We start from the raw sequence: 24,017 nt of genomic DNA on the forward strand, positions 1-24,017 counted from the left end.
ACCAATCGGAGCAAACGCTGCACCATTCGGGGGCGGTTCCAAACTCGGCTCCATTCACAAAAATGTAGCAAACGAGTGTTCATGGCAGTGACATACATTTTAATCCACCATTTAAATGGGAGCTATTTGTAGAGTGACACGTCTTTTATCCAATGATATTGCAAATGGGGCGGGCTAAGTAAATGAACGTGGTTTAGAAAATTGGTTGGTGTGTAAGCGTGCGTGGGTGTAGACAGGGCATGAATTGCCAAGTCTGGTGCAAAATTAATGTTTTTTTTTTAACATTTGTTTGTTTTTAGTCCTTTATGTGAGTCGACGGCATAATAATAATAATTTAAAACTTCCTATTCCTTTCCCCGATTTTAGTAATCGGTAAGAGCAGTCCTTGCTTAAGAGAAGATTGACAGTTGAACAGCAAACCATTATGTTAAGAATATCGTTGGCCACGCCCCAGGCAACGCACGATTGGTCAGTGACGATCAGCTCGCCTACTTGCCGCCTCCTTTCCCGCCCGCTTCTCTCATTTCCCTCCTTCCTCCCCCCACGAAGCTATTTGAGATTGTTTTTTAAAGGCAGTGCGGCTTTTTTTTTCGGTCGAGAGACTTGGCAACCCTGGACTGTGCTAATTAAAACGTCAGTTTCACCCTGCCGCTGTCATGACCACTACTCTGGAAAATGCCTTTATCTCCGCAGCTTCATCTCTATATTGGTTGGGAGCGCTGACCGCGGCCTGGCTGTCACTCCGCGCCTGCTGCATGCTTGCTACCGGCTTTCGTGTGTGGGTGCTGAGGAACGGGCTGCGAGTGGGATCGCAGCTTGGTAAGTGGGCAGGTGAGTGTCAGACGTGTTTCATCGTATGCTTAGTAAGCGGCGTCACCAGCGGCCCATGCACAACTCCTCCCGTGCTTTATTTTATTCAGCTATCAGTGGCGTAGTTGTTTTACTAGAGCTTCAAACCGGCGCTGCAGGTCTGTCATCCCTGTAGCGCGAGCCCTCAGGTGTAAGTGCAAAGTCAACAATGGTGGCAGGGAGCGCACGGTCATCTCATCAGCTTGAAATAATTCGTCTCTCCGGTTCTTCAAATGGTGCGGCTGTGAATCGGTCAGACAGAGATCTTAATTTGCGGAAAATTGGTGGTTTTGTGTTTTGTCCCCCGTTGAAATCTGTTAAATCCTTGACAGGGCATACTGTTAAACAAGTCAACGCATAATCAGAAACGTTACACTAGCCACGCAGATCCACCATTTTATTTATATATATATAATTTTTATATGATATCATTTTTTTATTGCCCCTCATTCCTCATTCAGTGCAGGCTGTTTGGGTCCATGCTGCATACAGACCGCCTCCTCATTAAGATGCCGGTTGTGCGATTAAGCAGCGCCCTCTTCTCCTGGCACAAATGCCCAGCCCTCAAAGATCCGCTTGTTCGTCTTACTTTGGATTTGCGGGTCATTGTCGCTGTACAGCCCTGCTTGAGCCAAGGGGATCTCTTTGGGTCACACTGTTGCTCATAAATCTGCAGGCGTGATTGAGATATACTGTGTGTATATATATATATATATATATATATATATATGTGTGTGTGTTTTAATTTGCATGTGTTGCTAAATTAAAAGTATGCTGGGTAAGATGACATTGAACTGAGTTGGCCGATTAAGTGAAGGTCCATGTGCAATGTTTTATGAGTCTGAGTAAATTTCTGTGCTTTCAGATGGTTTGTCATGAGAAGTGCTTGTGAATGCTTTGGAATCACCTGCTTGTTTTGTTGCTCATTTTGCTCTTCCTAACACATTAATACGAGAACACCACTATATTTGATATACTGTTTGATTTTGTCTTGATGTCTAATGCAAGACATGACGCTTTTTGTGGGCTCCCTCCTATTTTTGGCCCTTTAGAACAAAAAAAAAAAACCCAAACCCTCATCTTTAGGCCATTTTCTGGACCACATTTTGTGCAGGAGATTACACCCATAGGATAGAAAGAGTAAACCGATGGGGGGTCTCCCGTCCGAACTGATCAGAAGGACTTGAAGTTGTGTGTGCCACCCGAGGGTTCACTCCCTGATGTGAGATGGGAATATGGGCATTAGTGGTGATTGTTTGTTTGTTTTATGCTGTTTTGAGGTTCCTTATCACAAATATGAAATTATATTTTTGATATTTGATTCTTTCCTGGAGGGCCTAGCCCTCTAAGAACCACTCCCCAAAGGTTACCAATGACACCTTTCAAATATCGGCATGTGGTGGTCTCTCGTTTTAGAATAGTTTCAAGGTCTGTGATTATGAATATAATGTTGTTTTGGATTTTTGATCCTTTACTAGGGATGTAGTCCACCGTGGACCCCCATCAGTGGGGGAAAAATGGCAAATTTCTGTTACAATCAAGAATATTTACAACTTTATTTAAACTGAAGTAAATCATTACATTGGTCATGAACATCCTGAATTATTTTGTGATTAAAATTGTAAAGCTTTTGCCACTGTGTAGAATTTATTCTGTAGTGTGTGCCCCGTCATCCATTGGGATTTATCCAAAGAGGGAACGCCCCATTTGGCTCTTTTTAATTCTTTTGAAATGTATCAAACAAAGGCAGGCAGTGTGGTGTAGCACTGGTTAAGGCTCTGGACGTCAAACTCTGTGGCCGTGGGTTCAAATCCCACTACTGACACCACCGTGTGGCCCTGAGTGAGTCACTTGACCTGCCTGCCGGTGCTCCCATTGGAAAACCAAAAGAAATAAAACCAGGGGTGTCCAACTCTGGTCCTGGTGGGCCGCAGTGGCTGCAGGTTTTCATTCTAACCATCTTCTTAATTAGTGAGCTGCTTTTGCTGTTGATTAACTGAGGAGATCGTTCCTCCCCAAACTATGCGACTCTTCAATTCCACCCAGGGGGGTAAACGTTAACATTATTTAAAGTTATTGTCTGTTTTTACCTGCATTTTTATTACTCTTTAATTTAATATTGTTTCTTTATCAGTATGCTGCTGCTGCTGCTGCTGCTGCTGGATTATGTGAATTTCCCATTGGGATTATCTATCTATCTATCTATCTATTATATAGTGCCTTTCATATCTCTATCTATTATATAGTGCCTTTCCTATCTATCTATCTATCTATCTATCTATCTATCTATCTATCTATCTATCTATTATATAGTGCCTTTCATCTATCTATCTATCTATCTATCTATCTATCTATCTATCTATTATATAGTGCCTTTCATATCTCTATCTATCTATCTATTATATAGTGCCTTTCATATCTCTATCTATCTATCTATCTATTATATAGTGCCTTTCATCTATCTATCTATCTATCTATCTATCTATCTATCTATCTATCTATCTATCTATCTATTATATAGTGCCTTTCATATCTCTATCTATTATATAGTGCCTTTCCTATCTATCTATCTATTATATAGTGCCTTTCCTATCTATCTATCTATTATATAGTGCCTTTCATCTATCTATCTATCTATTATATAGTGCCTTTCATATCTCTATCTATTATATAGTGCCTTTCATATCTCTATCTATCTATCTATTATATAGTGCCTTTCCTATCTATCTATCTATCTATCTATCTATCTATCTATCTATCTATCTATAGTGCCTTTCATATCTCTATCTATCTATTATATAGTGCCTTTCCTATCTATCTATCTATTATATAGTGCCTTCTATCTATCTATCTATTATATAGTGCCTTCTATCTATCTATCTATTATATAGTGCCTTTCATCTATCTATCTATCTATCTATCTATCTATCTATCTATCTATCTATCTATCTATTATATAGTGCCTTTCATATCTCTATCTATTATATAGTGCCTTTCCTATCTATCTATCTATTATATAGTGCCTTTCATATCTCTATCTATTATATAGTGCCTTTCATATCTCTATCTATCTATCTATTATATAGTGCCTTTCCTATCTATCTATCTATCTATCTATCTATCTATCTATCTATTATATAGTGCCTTTCATATCTCTATCTATCTATTATATAGTGCCTTTCATATCTCTATCTATCTATTATATAGTGCCTTTCATATCTCTATCTATCTATCTATTATATAGTGCCTTTCCTATCTATCTATCTATTATATAGTGCCTTCTATCTATCTATCTATTATATAGTGCCTTCTATCTATCTATCTATTATATAGTGCCTTTCATCTATCTATCTATCTATCTATCTATCTATCTATCTATCTATCTATCTATCTATCTATCTATCTATTATATAGTGCCTTTCATATCTCTATCTATTATATAGTGCCTTTCCTATCTATCTATCTATTATATAGTGCCTTTCATATCTCTATCTATTATATAGTGCCTTTCATATCTCTATCTATCTATCTATTATATAGTGCCTTTCCTATCTATCTATCTATCTATCTATCTATCTATCTATCTATCTATCTATCTATCTATCTATCTATCTATCTATCTATTATATAGTGCCTTTCATATCTCTATCTATTATATAGTGCCTTTCATATCTATCTATCTATCTTGTTTTGTGTTCGTTTTAATTGGCGTGACTCGGACCCCTTGACAGCTAAACAAGGCGCCATATGACCAGCTCATCTGAAAATAAAGGCAGGTGAAGGCCTCAGTCATGTTGGTCTGCTCAGGTCACCAAAATATCTTGACGGTGGTCTCGATCAACAGTCAGCTGTGGCAGAACGAGAGCGGCAACAAGTGCTGATATTCAGTAACCGCTTTAATTAACAGCAAGAATCGGCTTCTCATTAAGAAAGTGGTTGGAGTTTGAAATCTCAGTTTAGCTGGTCGTCTGTTGGCTCGTTTCACATCTCATTTCTGTTTGGCTGCCATTTAATGAAGAAACGAATCAATTCAGAGGACTGAATGAAGCCTTAAAAACAGGGCTACTAAAATGAAAGGAAAAGGAGTTAATTAGCAGTGAAAACTGATGAGGAAAAGGGTTAGAATGGAAACCTGCAGCCACCGCAGCCCACCAGGACCGGAGTTGGACACCCCTGAATTAAACCAATAGTATCATAAATGTTGGAAGTCGCCTTGGATAAAGACGTCAGCCAAATAAGTAAATGTAACGTTATCATGTTCTAATGGAAACCACTGTTTTTAAGGTGTCAGATGGGCGGCACAGTGGGTAGTGCTGCTGTCTCGCAGTAAGGAGTCTTGGGTTCATCTCCCGGGTCCTCCCTGCGTGGAGTTTGCATGTTCTCCCCGTGTCTGCCTGGGTTTCCTCCCACAGTCCAAAGACATGCAGGTTAGGTGCATTGGCGATCCTAAATTGTCCCTTGTGTGTGTGTGTGTGTGTGTGTGTGCCCTGTGGTGGGCTGGCACCCTGCCTGGGGTTTGTTTCCTGCCTTGTGCCCTGTGTTGGCTGGGATTGGCTCCAGCAGACCCCCGTGACCCTGTAGTTAGGATATAGCGGGTTGGATAACGGATGGATGGATGGATGGATGAAAGGTGTCAGGTTGTTAGAATGTCTGCTTCAGAATTATCAGTGCAACTAAAGCAAAAACAAACCATGAAAATGACAATCGTTCTAACCTCCGTCCATCGTCTCGACTTAACCGATTCAGAGTAGGAGAGGACCTAGTGCCCACTTGAGGCAATGTACGAAGGACCCCCTTAAATGGGATGTTAATTAGTAATCAACAGTTACCCTTAATATAACGCACAAGTGTTTTAGGATGTTGGAGGAAACCCACAGGGGACACCTGCAAGATGTCCAAAGTTCATATAGACATTGTGTGGTTGGGGAGTCGGGTGCCAGCTGTCCATTTTAGATTAGGTTAGATGAACTTTATTAAAACATTAAGACCTAAAACACTTGTGCTTGGAGAAATTCGGAAGCATACAGCAGTAGAAAAACACAAGGATACAGACTCTTAGGACAAATGGTTCAGCCAGTCGATCAATAAATACAAATACAGGGGCTCCTCGGGTTACAACGTCTCGACATACGACGTTTCGAGTTTACAACGCTCACTCCCATAAAAACTTTTTAAAAAAATTGAGACGTGAGAAGAAATAAAGGTAAGGATTTTTTGTTTTTACACTCATTTTTTCTGTTACTACAGTACAGTGTACAGTTCAGTATATTTATGTCCTTTTTCTGTGGCTTAGCTGTGTTTTTGTGTTCTAGATTATGATTTTACAAATGTGTTAGGATAGGTAAGTGACTTAGGCTAGGATGTGTTTCGACTTACACCAAACTTCAGGTTACATTACTGTTGTAGGAACGGAACTGTGTCGTAACCCGAGGACCCCCTGTAAAAGTATATTATGCAGATATTTCAAAATGAACTCTGGTGTGGCGCAGTGGGCAGAAAAGACACCCAGATACTCATTCCGCCACTGTGTGCTAAAATGCGCATGTGGCTAACAGAGAGCGCCTCCTGCAGGGGGTGGAGGGGATTTTTCATGATGGCATCCCGATGTGCCACCGTCCTTTTTTTTTTCCCACAGCAGCTTCCAGCGTGCCCTGGGTTGGCCCTGTGATGGCTCAGGCTTTCCTGTTAAGTTTCTCCAGACGTTGTGCTTCCCCCAGGAGACCACAGCATAGACCACCACACTGGCTACTATGGACTGGTAGAACCTTTCCAGCAGTTTGCTGCACACATCAACAGACCTGAGTCTCCTTAGCAAGTCCAGTCTGCTCAGGCCCACTCTGGGTTGTCAGACCAGTCCAGTTTGCTGTTGAGGTGGACCCCCCCCCCCCAGGTCCTTGTAGCTCTGCACCACTTCCAGGTCCTCCCTGTGAATGGTGAGTGATCTCATGTCAGACCACCACCAGCCTTCTACCTGCTTACACCATCTTTAGCAAATAATTGTTTGAAATGGAGAAAGAGTAACCGGGCACCAGTAAGTAAACCAAAGAAGGTTCCCATAAGTCCTTGTTTAAGGGCTTCTTTCTGGTGTGTTATACACCTGCTGAACATTAATGCCATGTGGAGAACCTAAAGAAATGCCACATAGGGAACATTTTGGCAGCATTCAGGCGGGTTAGGTGAATTGATGTTGTTAATGTGGCCCGTGTGTTTGCACTGTGATGGACTGGCACCCTGTCCAGGGATTGTTCTTGCCCTTGTGCCCAATGCTTTGTGGGATAGGCACCAATTTCACTGTGACTCTGCCTCTGGCTAATTGGTTTGAGAAGACAGATGGGTAATATATTTGTATTTATTGTATAGAGCACTGGGCTCGTAAGAATAAGTTGAATTGAACAGTGGTGGCATGTTGGTAAAGTACCTGGCGCTACTGAGTCATAGGGTCCAGGGTTCAGTTTCTGTCCACATATAATTTGCGTCTTCTTTCCATGTCTTCATAGAGTTTTATCAGCACGCTCGTCTTTCCACATCGCATTGCTGGCACTAAATTGTGCCCATGTTGGGTGCATCACCACCTTACTTCTCCCACTTTGACCCAGAAATGCTCTCATTTTTGACTCCAAAATGCTGCCATTGTGAAAAGCTTAAGTGTCCGGCCTTTGTCTCTGTTGGTTTTCCTCCATCAACCACAAAGAGATCTTTAGATTAACTGGTGGTCCCAAATTGGCCTTGTGGGAGTCTAGATGAATGTGCCAGTCTTCCCCGCGATTGGACTGGCCTGCCTTAATTGTATTAGTAGATCTGAACACGTACAAAGTGAATTGTCACGTGGACATTTTCATTCTTCCTCTCCCTCCCACTGCCAATAGCCTTCGTATCGTATTTATTTCTTCTCCTTTTCTCAATGCCAGTGTATGCCGACAACTGAAGTGCACAGCGACATCTGCTGCATATCTCTGGGTTATTTTAGGTCCAACTGACAAAAAAAAAACAAACACTTGTGCAGTTAACTGAATGGCTGCCTGCCTGTCGGCCAAAAACCCGTTTGTGAACTCGAATCAAGTCGCATTTTTTTGGGTCCTTTCTGAAAGCAACAGGAGATGGAGAATCTTGTCTGGTCTGTTGCAGTTGTTTGTCCTGTTTTGTGGAATTTTAGTGCTATCTTGTCGTCTTCATCTATGCTAAACTGTGATGATTGCACGCAAGATTAAAGATCAATGCCGCATACTTTTATCCCGAAACGTTGAAGAAGAACTTCAGATATCTTTCTTTTTTTTTATATATATATATACGATTAGTTCTGGTACAACTGTAATGTATGAAAGCCTGCATAATTTTGGAATATTTTCTGAGAGAGACATGAGGGCTTTTATAAAGATTCTGACAGAGTTAAACTACAACTGCCGGCTCATGGAATTCGGAAAATTTTTCCGTCCTTTAAAGATGGTAAAAAAGTGAAGGAGGTCAGGTCAGGAGGTGTCGCCCGTTGCCAGTTTGAGGCGGCCCATCCGGGTAGATGCGTCTTGTCTCTCTACCGTGATGATCGTCTTCCTTTGCTGTTGGAGGAGCTTTGTGAACTCTGCTCTGCAGTGGTGGCACACTCTCTCTGAGATGCATAGACCTAGCACTGGCCAGATCTCTGTTGGTGAGCATACCTTTTATTGGCGTGGTCACTCTCATGGCTGTCATAGCTGCTGCTGTGGAGGATTAGCTCCTTCCGGTGGTATCCAATGTCCATCCTTTCAACGAGTATACTCGAGCGCATTCCCTGGGTGCCTTGTCTGTTGTCTCGGTGTACGCTCCGACCGCAGTGAGGGAGACATTTTATTCAAAACTTTGCTTGGTGATTGATGGGTGCCTGCAAGGTGACACTCCTCTCTCTGGTCATGGGCGACTTCAATGCGACCACTGGCACTGACAGGGCTGGCTATGAGGATTGTGTAGGTCCCCATGGGTCTGGTGACCGTGGTGAAAGTGGCTCCATGTTCCTTGACTTTACATAAGGTCAGGGGCTGCGAGTTGCTGGATCCTGGTTCCAGCGCCCCGAGCCGCATCGTTGGACTGGGTACTCCAGTACTGGTGGTGAAGGAGATCGATCACATCCTTGTGGGCAGACGCTGTAGGCTCTTACTAAACTGCAGGGTCTACAGAAGTGAATTCTGACCACAGACTTGTTGTTGCTGCTCTTAGGATCCAGCTTAGGTCCAGTAGGCTACCACCTAATAGGAGAATGAGGCTGGACTTGGCCAGACTCCATGACCAGGTTGTTTCTAAAGAGTTTGCACGCAGTTTGTGTGAGGAACTTGCAGATTTGGGTACGACTGCTGATCCTAATGTGATGTGGGAGACCATCCGTGACAAGACCCTGAAGGTTGCTGGTGTTCCCTGAAGGAGGTGTTTCATCTCACAATGCACCCTGAATATCATCGAAAGGAGTCGCAGCGCACGGCTCAATGGCAACGCTGGTCTGTACCAGGAACAGAGAAGGATGGCTGCAAGGGTGCTGAGGGCAGATAAAGAGGCGTTTCTTAGAGGAATCTGTGAGCAGGTGACACATCATCTGTGGTCTAGCAACCCACGTCCTGCTTACAGAGGAATCGAACCATTACACACATCTGAATCTGTTCATCGGAGAGTTGCAGTCAGGGCGGCTGATGGAACGGTCCTTACGGATGTGACCCGCTGGGCTAGCTACTTTGAGCAGCTGTTTACCTCTGATTCTACGGGTAGGACATTGGACATCTCTGGGTCCACGATTCTTGAGGCTGATCCTCCAATTAGCTGTGAACCACCCAATCCCACCGAGATTGCACAGGTGGTGAACCAGCTGAGGGGAGGAAAGGCTGCAGGGATCTCTGGTATCCGGAGTGACCTTCTCCAGGCTGGTGATATGGCTGTCCTCCTGGTATTGCAAGCAATCCTTGCTTCCATTTGGGAGACTGGCATCATCCCAATTGACTGTAAAATGGGAGTTGTTGTCCCTATCTGGAAAGAGAAGGGTGATCACCTAGATTCTGGCAACTACAGGGGGATAACACTGCTCTCAGTGCTGGGTAAGGTCCTTGCTAGGGTCGTCCTCAATGGGATCCATGATCACTTGCTCACCTACCATCGACCATAACAGTCTGGGTTTACGTTTAAGAAGTCTACCATCGAGTGCATCCTGGCACTGAGGGTTCTCATGGAGTGCAAACACAATTTTTGTAAAGCGTTCGACTCAGTTGATCGAGCTGCCCTGTGGGGCATCCTGAGACTTTGCAGAGTCCCCTCAAGGTTGCTGGATATCCTGGCCAGCCTGTACACTGGTACTGCGAATGCTGTGAAGTGTGGAGGCAGAACCTCTGCGTTTTTTTCCCAGTTGATTCTGGGGTTTGTCAGGGATGTGTTTTTGCTTCTGTACATCCATTATCATTTATTAGGACATACAGATATACCACACATGCTCAAGTTTCATTTTTCCATATCTGCTTATCTAATTCAGGGTTGTGAATTACTAGAGTCTGTTCCGGCATCATAAAATGTATTTGTCACATACACGTTATAGACACTGGGCAATAGGTAGTGAATGCTTAGCAGCTAAACTCCCAGAGAATATAAAAAGACAATGAACAACAAGTACTCAATACTGTAGATATCAATAGATGTCACTTTTCACAATGGCAGCATTATATTACTATTATAAAAATATATAGTGAATAAATAAATAACTTGATATAGGAGAATTAACAGTAGGGCATCATGTAGCTATAGACTCTGTCCTCATTTCAGATGTGGGTGGACTGTGGACAGAAGCGCCTCCTCTGTGTCTCTGAACTGGTGTCTCCAGGCTGACATTGTGGTTCCCTGATCGTAGCACAGAGAAGAGGCTGTTGTTGGGATGGCTGGGGTCTCTGATTATTCTCGTTTGGCCTGATCCAACAATGCTTATAGACGTTCTGTGATATGTTCAGATGACTGTACCACTCCCTGCAGATCCTTTTGGTTTCCAAACCAGGCAGTAAAACTTCCTGTCAGGACACTTTCAGTGGTGGATTTATAGAATTTCTTTAGAATCTGTTAGGGCAGCCTAAATAATCTGTGAAGTATGTGAGGTGGTAAAGGCATTTTCGTGCCTACTTCACCAAGGTGTCATTGTTTGGACCAGGTCAGGTCCTGTGTGATCTGAAACTGTCCAGCCTCTCCACCTGAGCATTCTTAATACTGATGGTGGTGGTTGTGCCTCTGCTGTTACCTCTCAAAATCCACAGTCGGCTCCTTTGTCTTGCTGACATGCAGGAGAAGACTGCTGTCCTGACTCCAGTTTGTGAGACTCTACACTTCATCCAGGTAAGCCTTCTCATTGTTGTTAGAGATCGGGATCACCACAGCTGTGTCGTCAGCAAACTTGACAACAAAGCTTGGGTTGTGAGCAGCCATATGATATAGAGAGAGGGGAGTATAGGGTGCTAGTTGATTTTGACCACACACACACACTTGTTAAGAGTCTTTAGAATGTGGGAGGATGACTAAAGTACCAAAGAAAACCCCATTTGTGTAACTTGCATGCCTTTTAGGATGATGAACGAAAACTGGAGTACCTAGAGAGAAAAAAACCACAGTCACTCCTAATGGCCAGGTTAGTGTCACCAGTTAACCTAAGAAGTGTTGGGGAAATGAAAGAAAAACCACAGGACTTTTAGAAGAACACACTTGGAAGTGGGGCAAAAGCATGCATACTATACACAGATTGTGCTCAGGCTGGGATTTTGAACTTTGTGCTCTAGCAGTATGTGACACCGTTCAACCGTTTTGGGTTCTTAAAATGGAATAATTAAAATTAGTTGATGAGTTCAGAATTACGATCTGAAGAAGAAAAAATAAGTTGATTTATAACAAAGTTCAATATTTTACTTTCTCAAAGTGTAGGGAAAATATTGTAATCATCCAAAAATTTGATGTCGAGATTTTCATGAATCTGTGTTTTAGACCTCCCTGACTATCTCGTATACAAAGTATAGGGGAAATACTGGAATCCTCCAAAAATTCCATTTCGAGATTTTGATGCATCTCGATGTTTTAGACCTCCCTGAGTTCAAAAATACCATTTTTGGAATTACCGTATTTACTCGCGTATAAGTCTGGGTCTTGAAACCCGAAAAATCGATCATAAAGTCAAACCCCGACTTATACACTTGTTCAAAAATGCGACACTTCATATATATATATATTTTTTTTAACATCTTGCCTCCTCTAATCTTGCATCAGTTTCTCAGACACATCGAATGTTGTTGCAGCAGCACAGTTACAAATTTCTTTCGCTACTTCAACGACGTTTCATTTAAAACCAGCTTCATATTTTCTTCTGATCGAACACTCCATGGTAGATAACGGATGCTTTTACGATTAAGGTGTATGAGGGTGTGAGATACAAAAAACACAAAACAGTGCAAATGTCGCTTTGGAGTAGTTTGGGTATTACCGTGTGGTCACGTAGACACAATAGAGGGAGAGGGAGAGCGGTTAGGAGCACACGCCGATACAACGCATTGCCGCGCCCATATAGAAAACAAAGGCCGCGTGCTTTGTGGTTACTCTCTCAGTGTTCGTTAGAATATCAGAATCTATTGGACCAATAGTGTGAGTTTTCCGCATTTGACTTATACAACTGACATTATAAAATACCAGAAATTATACCGTAAAATCAAATCCGCGGGAGAACTTATCTGCGAGTATATACGGTACATCTGTGTGTGTGTAAACATGATAACTTGAGTACGCTTTCACTTAGGTCAACCAAATTTTTCATACAAGTATTAGTTACAAAACATAAAATTCTATCAACTTTTGGGCTATTTCCGCTATCTGTAAGTGGTAGTTTACCTTTTATTCATGCAGCTGCACAGTCCAATTTATTCAACTTTTATCATAATTGTTCAATATATTATTAATTTGATTTGATTTGTTGTTGATGGTTCTTTAATATACATAATATAAAAATATAATCATTGTCTTGTGGTTTACTCCTCAAATATCCATCCCCATATCTAACTATACGAGAGAGTCCAGGGGAGACCACTCCCTGGGTAAAAGGGTAATTATTTACCCTTTTCATTTTACTTCAGGACCTAACATGTTTGCATTTTGTAAGGATCAAGTCTAGTGTTACGGACAAGATTCTACCAAAGCAGTGGTCTTTAGAGAAATGTTTAGTCGTTGTGAGAATGTAGCCAATGATCCCCTGGCCCAGGTTAGTTGTAGTGACTTTCTGTCTCCAGAGAAGAGGTGTTGTCATACCAAACTGTGATTCCAGAGGTAAGACCCTCTTGATGAGGTTCACCAAGTCCAGTACCAGCATCCCCAAGTTCAGTCATTAATACATCTAATTGTCCTCCTTCTCAACAGAAAATGCAACCAGGACTGCATTAAATAACACGTTGGCAAATAAATAAATAAATAGACTTATTGATTAAGGCCCCCCACCCATGGATATGTCATAGATTCACTACTGTAGACTCTAATTCATTGACTCATTGGTTCCTTCTGAAACAGGATGCTGCTGATGTTATTCAGAATCAGATTCATAAAACAATTTAGTAATTTTTCAGGTTATATTAAGCATGTTAATGATTAAAGGAAATGGTCAATGCCCACCCTAGGTGGGATGGCAACATGCAGCTAATGATTAGAACAGACATTCACGACTATAGTCGTGTTTTTCACACGGTCAATCAAGCGGAGTAGTCTATAGCACTAGTAGTAACATACTGTCATCACAGAGTGATGTGTTTAAGTAATGATGGGTCAATTGATATTTTTGGGGTATAATTTTACTGAATCCGTTTTACATTTATATAAGCCAATAGTATTTCAGTTAAACATAATTAGTTATTAATGATACTCTGTTTAATAAAGACTAATAGTAAAAGTTAGAGTCCAACATTATAGTGCAATTTCTGTGTTTATTTAGTATGCAGGAGAGGAAGTTGGAACAATGGAGAAGGGCTTTGGAAGACTTGAGGGTTCAAGATGAAATGTCGGAGGTTTAGTGATGGTCAGGATTCAGAAGTTAGCTTGCAGGGGGAGCTATTGAAAAGAGTGGATAAGTTTAACTAACTAGGATCATTGGTAGACCAATATGGAAACCTAGATGGAGAGAGAACCCTTCAAGTACAATGTGGATGCAACAACTAGAAGAAGGTATCAGGAGTGTTGTGTGATTTGGAGAATCAAGGTGAAGGTTAAAGGAAGATCTAAGGTTATGTCTTGGAGTGTAGGGGGATAAGGACTACAAAACAGAGGAAGGAGCAAGATTATTTAAGGCTTTATACTCCATTAGTAGTATTTGAAAATCATTTCTATACAGCACGGGTAGCCAGTGTAACGGTGCCAAGACTGGTGTGATGTGCTCAACTTTTCTATTTTCAAGTTTAGGTTCTGGCTGCTGCATTCTGCACTAATTGCAGCCGATTGATGTCTTTCTTAGGTAGCTCTGTTAGGAGTGCATTGCAGTAATCTAGCCAACAAAATACAGTTGCATGAATGAATTTTTCAGCGTCTTGCGGTGTTAATGGAAAAATGCAATCCTAGTAATCTGGTTAATGTGTGATTTAGAGCTTTGGTCCATGATTACACCTAAATTCTTTACCTCCAACCTTGACCGTTAATGCTAAGGGGCCACGTTTATTTCTAATACTTCTATTTCCATTTCAGTTTTTGCCGTATTTAGGAAATTACTACTTATCCATTCCAAAAACATATATAAATTGTAGTCCAAAATGTGACCATGAGGACAACCCCATCAGATTTTGTGTGTCGTTTAACTACTAAATGCAGCAAGCCAAACCTGACCAGCGACACTAATGATGTCAATTGAACTGTTGCGGTGTGTATCATCTGGTGTGTTTAATGGTGGCAACCATACATTTAAGGTCAAAAGAGTGATATAAACTTGACTGAGCATCTGGCATTGGGAGTGAGCGTTTGCTGAAGATGTTTACACCATCAGTTGTATGTAGCCAGTAAATACAGCTGACCAAAACTGGCCAGTGATCTTATGATGTTACTGAACAGCCATCCTTCTGTTCTGCTGAATCTGCTGTATGTATGCAATCTCTTACTAGAGGTAACGTCCCTGATAAGACAAAGCTTCTGTGCTATTAAGTAATGCACACATTAACTCTTTAGGGGCTGAATAATTTTTGCATGCAACTCAATTTTCTAGAAAGCAAAGGTTTTTACAGTAAATCAATGTATAACGTCTGTTGCTGTGCCTGCTGTTGGTGCCTGTTCAGCATCTCTGGTGGTTCTGTAGAGGCAACTTGATGGCCGGTAGGAATGCATGGTAGGTGGGCCGGCCGGCTGCCTGGCCTGTCTTCACGTGGCAGTGAAACGCAATCTGGTTTATAACTCTTGTCCTCGAAAGTCGCGGTCTTACCAGGGGAACGTTGCCATTGGCGCATCAGTTATACAAGCGTGTTCAACACCCCGATTAACTGGGGACCGATCAGCTGAAGTTGGTACCTCACTTTCATTTTTGATTTCCATCTCCAGATCACGTGCATCAAAATCGGAGTCCGACAAGTCAGAGTCCGATTTGGCGGTAATGCGCAAAATATCATCCACGGAGTATTTTGCTTTGTGCATTCGCTTTGGTCTCTTTCCAGATGTTGATGCCATTTTAGAGGTAACTTTGCTCTTCGCTACTCACGCATGTGCAGGTAATCAAGGTCAGATCAATGAAGCTAACCATCCTTCCAGCAAGTTTTGTTGCCATTTACGGCTGATTACCGTACTCTACCCCCGAATTTTGACAAAAGTCAACTTCCGCCCTGAAAGAGTTAACTGGCCAGTGATACTGTGATGAACATCAAACTGCTGTACGCCACCTTCTTTTAAATTGCTGTACACGGTGGGACATTAATCACTCTGGTGACCTCAGTGCTGCCCAAAAGTAGTTTACCACAGAAGAGTTTCAAGCACTGGGGAATGTCCCCTTTTGTGGTTAATCAGTAAGTGTTGTTCGCCACAACTAACTTGTGACATCGTGATGCCAACTGAGCCATCACCTACTGTCTACTACAGGCAGACAGTGTGGCGTAGTGATTAATGGTTTCAGACCCCAATGTGTGGTAGATAGATAAAACTTTATTTGTCCCCCAGAGGAAATGTGGCTTTTTACAGAAGTTCTTTAAATAAATAAACACATAATTATGGACAATAAGTAAATAAATACATAGGCGTACACACTTTGGTCTGAACAAAGAAGAAAATTAAAAAGAAAGTAAACTTCTAACTCAATATAGATATAGACGTTAAAGTCACTATATGATGGATAGATAGAACTTTTATTTATACACCATCTGAGAAGGATTTAGGTGTCGTAGTGGACTCAACACTCTCAACTCCCAGACAGTGTTCAGAAGCCATTAAGAAGGCTGTCAGGTTATATAGCGCCTTGATGTGCGGAGTACAAGTCACAGGAGGTTCTGCTCCAGCTTTATAACACACTGGTGAGGCCTCATCTGGAGTACTGGGTGCAGTTTTGGTCTCCAGGCTACAAAAAGGACATAGCAGCACTAGAAAAGGTCCAAAGAAGAGCGACTAGGCTGATTCAGGGCTACAGGGGTTGAATTATGACGAAAGATTAAAAAAACTGAGCCTTTACAGTTTAAGAAAAAGAAGATTAAGAGGAGACCTGACTGAAGTGTTTAAAATGATGAAGGGAATTAGTCCAGTGGATCGAGACGGTGACTTTAAAATGAGTTCATCAAGAACACGGGGACACAGTTGGAAACTTGTTAAGGGGAAATTTCACACAAACATTAGGAAGTTTTTCTTCACACACTTGACCACAGACACTTGGAATAAGCGAACAAGTAGTGTGGCTTTCAAAACTCGACTTGATGTTAATTTGGAAGAATGAAGTGTATAGGACTGGTGAGCTTTGTTGGTGCCTGTTGTCATCTTGATTGTTCTAATGTGTAAGACTGCATCCCAAGATCATCTCGTTCCCGTTATTATGCTCGGTGCTGCTGGGATTGAATCTGACCTCTGCAACCCTAAATCGGATTACACACACTTGATCTAAAGTTGTATTTCTCAAAACAGTTTTTCTTTTCCGTATAGCGTAGTAGGAAGGATTTCCTTAAAAAATGTCTTCTAATAGGGGGTACACACTAGGGATGTCAAGATACCAGAGATTTTTATAGTCGATATTAATACCAGTAAAATTCCATGGTGCTTGACACCCATTTGGTAAAACTGAGGAAGCGGAAATCCCATTTATCATTCTCTCCTTCATTTTGAAAGGGGGGGAAAAAAAACTTGATAGGTAAATAAAACTTTAAACAATGGCTTGCAGCCTTCAAGTAGCTGACAGATGGTCTTTATTAAAAGCATCTTTATTCAAGTAAAAGATATTTTGCTATAATTCTGTAACACATGTGAAGATCAGCCCAACTACAGACCGGCACGGGACACCCAATGTCCAAAAGCACACACGTTTGTTTATTCTTTACAGTCTATGGCACGACACCCAATGCCCCAACCAACAACAATATTGCTCACAATCCTCTTTTTTCTTTTCTTCATCTATTCCTTTCTGCCACCTCCATTCCTCTCCCACAAGCTTTGTCCTTTGCCTCCCGACTCCGGTTTCTCCGAATGCACCCAGAGGTGCTCCCTGATGGCCTCCCCACAGCACTTCCTGGTGCGGTGGAAGTGCTGCATGGGCACCAAGAAGCACTCCATGTGTTCCTGTTCTGGAAGTGCTGTATTCCATGGCTCTGGAACCGTCCAGGTGCCCCCTGGTGGTGACCACGGGCCCCACAGGGTTGAGCTCCCAAGCTCCCTGGCCCCAAAGCAAACTAGGGCGGCTGCCTTCTTGTGTCCCGGGGTAGGTATTGTCCCTGTCCTGTTCCTTCCAGGAGTCCCAGCCGTCCGCCACACACAATACATCCATATATAAATAATAATCGTAACATCAGCTTTAAAATGCAGGTATAGCCTGCCAAATAGTTGCCAAACTTTCAGCAGTCTTGGTGGTTTCAATGCCCCCACTGCGGATACTTTCTGCCGTCTAGGCCTCTGCCATTTTTCTTTTCAACAGGTTTTATGTTTTGTGGTGCTGTAGCATCACTACTGTCGACCTTTTTTTCATTTTATTTCTCACATGTTTATTAGTATTTTCTCTACTTGCAGTCAGTCGTGAGAGTGGTAATGACTTTCCTTGACTCTATTTTTGGTATCGATTTGGTACCCAGTGTCGGTTGTTTTGACCTCCCTAGTACACGCTGTTTAAATGTTTGATTTGCACGTGTGTTTTTATGATGTGCCGTGTCATTTTGTAACCAGCTTAATCCAGACCAGGGTCACAGGGGGTGCTGGAGCCTATCCCAGCTAGCATAGGGCACAAGGCAGGAACAAGCCCAGGACAGGGCACCAGTCCATCGCAGGGCGAGTGCACACTCACACTAGGGCCAAATTAGCTTCACCAGTTCATCTAACATGCATGTCTTTGGACAGTGGAAAGAAACTGGAGCACCCGGAGACATGGGGGGGGGGGACCCCATGACACAAACCCTGGTCTCCTTACTGTGAGGCAGCAGTGCTACTATACACCACCCTGCCACCCTCTTTATGCTAAGTCTGACCTTAAAATCCCCCTTACGAAAGTTTACTTTTTGTCTTATTTAGTTGGGGAAGGAAACCCCGAAACAATGAAGGTGCTTCATTCTCATTTTGTTAAAGAAATCATTTGGTTTCTACTACTGCTGTTCTTATCCTCCTAATGTCTGCAAATTCCAGAAGAACTGATAATGATAGATAGCGATGCGTGCCAGTACTTGTGGTTTAATTATGTTCGTCTTTCCAGGCAGTTTGCTTATTTTACTGCAAAACCCATCCTAGCACTTTAGTACCTCTGCTGTATGCCAAATTGACCAGGAGAAGAGACGCTAAAAAACATGCAGAATATTTGTAAGTCAAAGTGAACTTTATTGTCATCTCAACCATATACAAGTATATAGATAAATGAAATTGCAAAGCTCAGGGTTCACAGTGTAGCAACATGACGTGCAAATAATAAAAATAGAATTAAAATTAAAATTTAAAGATATTAAAACACAAACAAGACCAAGACACTGTGCAAAGACAAGACAAAGAAGTAGCAGCAATATTGACGTGTAATTATCGTACATTGCATCATTGTTCATATTGCTATTTGCAATCTAGATACATATAGTCAATAGATATGTAATATAATAAATAATAGATACAGATAGTACAGAAATGATCAGTGTATGATAATAGTTGTTTAAGACGTGTAAACAATGACAGGTCAGAATGTTTCACAGCAGAAGGATATCAAGAGTGTCAAAATCCTTAAAGGTCAGTAGGAGATCTTCAGTTTTTCTCTACCTGCACACTCATCTTTGCAGGTCAGTGGCTCGCATGTATAAATGTTCTGTTTTTAGAGGTGGTTGAGGCCGTGAGGAAGATCCCAGGGGGCAGCCTGGTGTTAAGGAGTCTAACAGCTTCGGGGTAAAAACTCTCCTGCAGCCTGGCAGATCTGGCTTTGATACTGCAGTATCTTCTCTTGGATGGCAGAAGTGTGAAAAGTCCATGTGAGGGGTGTAAGGGGTCCTGCACAATGCTGCAGGCCTTGCGGACACTGCGTTTGTAAAATATATGTCCTGTAGTGAAGGGAGAGGCACCATAATAATGTTCTCTGCTGTCTTCACTATCCTTTGCAGGTGCTTGTGGTCAGATAGGTTACAGTTGCCATACCAGACAGTAATGCAGCTGGTCAGAACACTCTCAATGGTGCCTCTGTAGAACATGATGAGGATGGAAGGGGGAAGACTTGCTCACTTCAGCCACCTCAGGAAGTGTAGTCTCTGCTGGGCTTTCTTGATTAGTGATGAGGTGTTATGCGTCCAAGTAAGTTCCTCAGTGGTACTTGTAACAGTCTCCACATCTAAACCGTTGATGCTGAGTGGGATGTGGGCAGGACGTGATTTTTTGAAGTCCACGATTATTTCTTGTCGACATTGAGAGATAGATTATTGTCTTCACACCATGCAGACAGTCATTCCGCCTCATCTCTGTATGCTGTTTCATCATCCCTGCTTATCAGTCCCAGCACCGTTGTATCATCCGCAAACTTGATGATGTGGTTGGCGTTGTGTGTGGCTGTGCAGTCGTGAGTCGGCAGAGTGAACAGCAGTGGACTAAGCACACGGCCCTGTGGTGCTCCAGTGCTCAGTGTGATGTTGCTTGAAGTGTTGCAGCTCATCCGAACTGACTGGGACCTCTCTGTCAAGAAGTCCAGGATCCAATTGCAGAGGGTGGTGTTCAGGCCCAACCTGCTCAGCTTTACAACCAGCTTTTGAGGGATGATTGTGTTGAAGGCAGAGCTAAAGTCTATGAATAGCATCCTGACATGTGTGTCTTTTTTTATCCAGATGTGTCAGGGAGAGGTGAACGGCAGAGCATACGGCATCCTTTTTTTGACCTGTTTCAGCGGTATGCCAACTGAAGAGGGTCAAGGGAGGCAGGGAGCTTAGTCTTTATGTGTGACATGACTAACCTTTCGAAGCACTTCATGATGATTGGCGTGAGTGCAACTGGCTGGTAGTCATTCAGGCATGTCACTGATGACTTCTTTGACACTGGTATGATGGTGGTCGACTTGAAGCATGCTGGGACTGACGACTGGCTCAGAGATGTGTTGAAGATGTCTGTGAGGACACCAGCCAGTTGTCTGGCACATTCTTTGAGCACACGACCAGGTATGTTGTCAGGTCCTTCAGCCTTGCGTGGATTGACTCTGGATAGAGTCCTCTTCACATCAGTTATGGATAAACAGAGTACCTGGTCAGTGGAGGGAGGTGTTGCTTTTCTCGCAGGCTCTTTGTTCTGTGCCTCAAACCGTCCAAAGAAGTTGTTCAGCTCCATCTGGAAGGGAGGCATCACCATCGCTGCTGTGTGGGTTGGGCTTGTAGTTTGTAATTGTCTGAACGCCCTGCCACATACAATGTGTGTCACTGGTGCTGCTGAATTGTTTGTTAATCCTCTGCGCGTTTGCCCACTTAGCTCTCCTTATAGCGCGAGACAGGTTGGCTCTGGCCATCCTGAGAGCGGCCTTGTCTCCGGATCTGAAAGCTGCATTTCTGATCTTGAGCAGCTTGTGCACTTCTCTCGTCATCCAGGACATTTGGTTGGCTCTTGTGGTAACATCCTTGGTAACAGTAACATCCTCTATGCATTTGGAGATGTAGCCAGTCACAGTCTGTGAACTCCTCCAGATTGATGGAGTCACCATCCATAGCAGCCTACCTGAAAATGTCCCAGTCTGTCAATTCGAAGCAGTCTTGGAGAGCTGAAACAGCACCAACCTGCCACACTGTGATGTTCTTGTGGGCTGGTTTAGTGCGCTTCAGCAGGGGCATTTATGCAGGAACCATAAAACACGCTGATATGGTCAGAGTAGCCGAGGTGGGGCAGGGTAGGGCCTTGTAGGCGTCAGGAGCGCTCCTGTAAACATAGTCCAGACAGCTTCCCCTTCTAGTAGCAAAGTTCACATTCAGGAAGAATTTTGGGAGAACTGACTTCAAGTTGGCGTGATTGAAGTCTCCAGCATTAATGAAAATGCCTTGGGGTGCGTCGTTTGCAGTTTGCTGATGGTCTCGTAGAGTTCCGCTAGCGCCTGGTTAGCATTTGCACAAAGCGGGAGGTAGACGGCAACCACCAGCACGCAACTGTATTCCCTCGGCAGGTAGAAAGGCCGACACCTTACTGATAAAACCTCTACCAGCGAGGAGCAGTGTTGTGCAACTGAGGCAGCGTTCGTACACCACTCTCTGTTCACATAAACACACAATCCCCCCCCCGCGGGTCTTACCGGACAAAGAGGCGTCTCTGTCCGATCAGAAGATGGTCAGTCCGTCTAGCTGGATGGCCGGCTCTGCAATGTTTTCCTCGAGCCATGTCTCAGTGAAAATAAAGATGCAACAGTCTCTCATTTCCCACTGCTTGGCCCGCTGCAGCTTTATATAATCCAGTTTGTTGTCCAGTGATTGGACGTTCACGAGCAGAATGGATGGTATCGCAGGTCTGGTGGGGTTAGTTTTTAGCCTTGTGCTAACACCGCCATGTTTCCCTCGTTTCTGCCTCTGATCGCTGCGCTAGCGTTTCTGCCATCTCAGTTTCTCAGGCGGCCGAAGTAAGCAAAATGGCTGCGGAGCGTCTCTGTCACCTCGCTAGATATTTCGCCGCAGTTTCTTTGGATTTGCCGCTCGTAAATGTATGTCTGTGTACCACTATCACTTAAATCTACTTCTTTTCTTATACTAGTTGACAAAGACGAATAAAGATGAACAATAAAAGCACCGAGGACTCGGGAGCTCTGTAAGCCGCGGCCTGTACGGGCGCCCTCATCAAAATCCCAGTGAAGCTGAATGTGCGCACTCATCGTATGGACAACCAGTGTAAGTCCTCATACTGTGGTGCTTACTACGTGAGACCGATGAATATATGATACTAGCTGTGTAAGTCCAGGGTCCTAGAAACTATTGAAATTGTCAGGAAAAAAATAGAAATGTAGAGATGTCAGGTAATTGAAAGGAACTACTCTGGGCATCTCGCTCTCTCCTAGGAGGTCTCATTTTGCCGATGTGCTCTCTTCGCTTGTGTTATTAGCGGTTAAGCAACTTTGTCTTTCTTCAGAGGTTTCATTTTGCTGACGTGCTCGCCTCGCTTGTGTATTAGCAGTGGGAGGAAAAGTAAAAGGGATACCGCTTTGCTGATGTTAGCAGCTAAGCAACTTTGTCTTTCTTCTGAGGTTTCGTTTGGCTGATGTGCTCGCCTCGTTTGTGTTATTAGCGGCTAAGCGAGTTTTCTGTTTCCTCGGATGCAGAGCCCTTACCCTGGACAAAGAGAATTCCAGAGTGACATGTTATACTAAACTAAATTAAAACGGAGACTACATGTAGAACAAATACCACTTTCAAAAGTGCCACTCAGTTACTTATTTATAACTTAAATATTTAGCTTTGAGTCGTATGGCTTAATGAATTCCAAGTTCTGCTTTAATGTGTAGTCAATTATAGGGCTAACTGCCAAATCTTTGATATGTGTCTTTATTCTGAGGTTTTGTTTTGACGACGTGTTTGCCTCGCTTGTGTTATTAGCGGCTAAGCGAGTTTTCGGTTTCCTTGGAGGTGGAGCCCTTACCCTGTCTCCACCTCTCACTTCTGTGCCGGACAGGTAGACACACACACTTCCACGGGTAGACGTTTATATAGAGCAGGGGTCCTCAATCACGGTCCTGGAGGGCCGCAGTGGTTGCAGGTTTTTGTTCCAACCCAATTGCTTAATAAGAAGCTCTTATTGCTCAAGTAACACTTCTGCTTCACCTTAGTGGTCTCGCTCATTACGATTCTGAACCCTTATTGCTTATTTTAGTTTTAAACAGCTGTACAGTAATCCCTCCTCCATCGCGGGGGTTGCATTCCAGAGCCACCCGCGAAATAAGAAAATCCGCGAAGTAGAAACCATATGTTTATATGGTTATTTTTATATTGTCATGCTTGGGTCACAGATTTGCGCAGAAACACAGGAGGTTGTAGAGAGACAGGAACTTTATTCAAACACTGCAAACAAACATTTGTCTCTTCTTCAAAAGTTTAAACTGTGCTCCATGACAAGACAGAGATGACAGTTCTGTCTCACAATTAAAAGAATGCAAACATATCTTCCTCTTCAAAGGAGTGCGCATCAGGAGCACAGACTGTCAGAAAGAGAGAGGAAAGCAAACAAATCAATAGGGCTGTTTGGCTTTTAAGTATGCGAAGCACCGCGGCACAAAGCTGTTGTCAGGAGGAGAGAGAGAGCGAGCGAGAGAGAGAGAGAGAGAGAGAGACAAACAAAGTCAAAAATCAATACGTGCCCTTTGAGCTTTTAAGTATGCGAAGCACCGTGCAGCATGTCGCTTCAGGAAGCAGCTGCACACAGAAGGTAGCAACATGAAGATAATCTTTCAGCATTTTTAGACTAGCGTCCGTATCGTTTAGGTGTGCGAACAGCCCCCCTGCTCACACCCCCTACGTCAGGATCACAGAAAGTCAGCGCAAGAGAGAGAAAGAAAAGTAAGTTGGGTAGCTTCTCAGCCATCTGCCAATAGCGTCCCTTGT

At 43.0% G+C, this 24,017-nt stretch overlaps 1 protein-coding gene across 1 annotated transcript in view; it reads left to right on the plus strand.

Moving 5' to 3' along the window:
• Nucleotides 1-508: 508 nt before the first annotated feature.
• The window catches only part of hsd17b12a (hydroxysteroid (17-beta) dehydrogenase 12a), a 246,328-nt gene continuing 222,819 nt past the window's right edge, over nt 509-24,017 (plus strand). Inside the window, exon 1 of the mRNA XM_028793497.2 lies at nt 509-831. Coding sequence (XP_028649330.1) covers nt 657-831 — 175 coding nt within the window. The 5' untranslated portion in view covers nt 509-656. The remainder of the gene's footprint in view (nt 832-24,017) is intronic.

Source organism: Erpetoichthys calabaricus, chromosome 2 (assembly GCF_900747795.2).
Source record: "Erpetoichthys calabaricus chromosome 2, fErpCal1.3, whole genome shotgun sequence".
Taxonomy (NCBI): domain Eukaryota; kingdom Metazoa; phylum Chordata; class Cladistia; order Polypteriformes; family Polypteridae; genus Erpetoichthys; species Erpetoichthys calabaricus.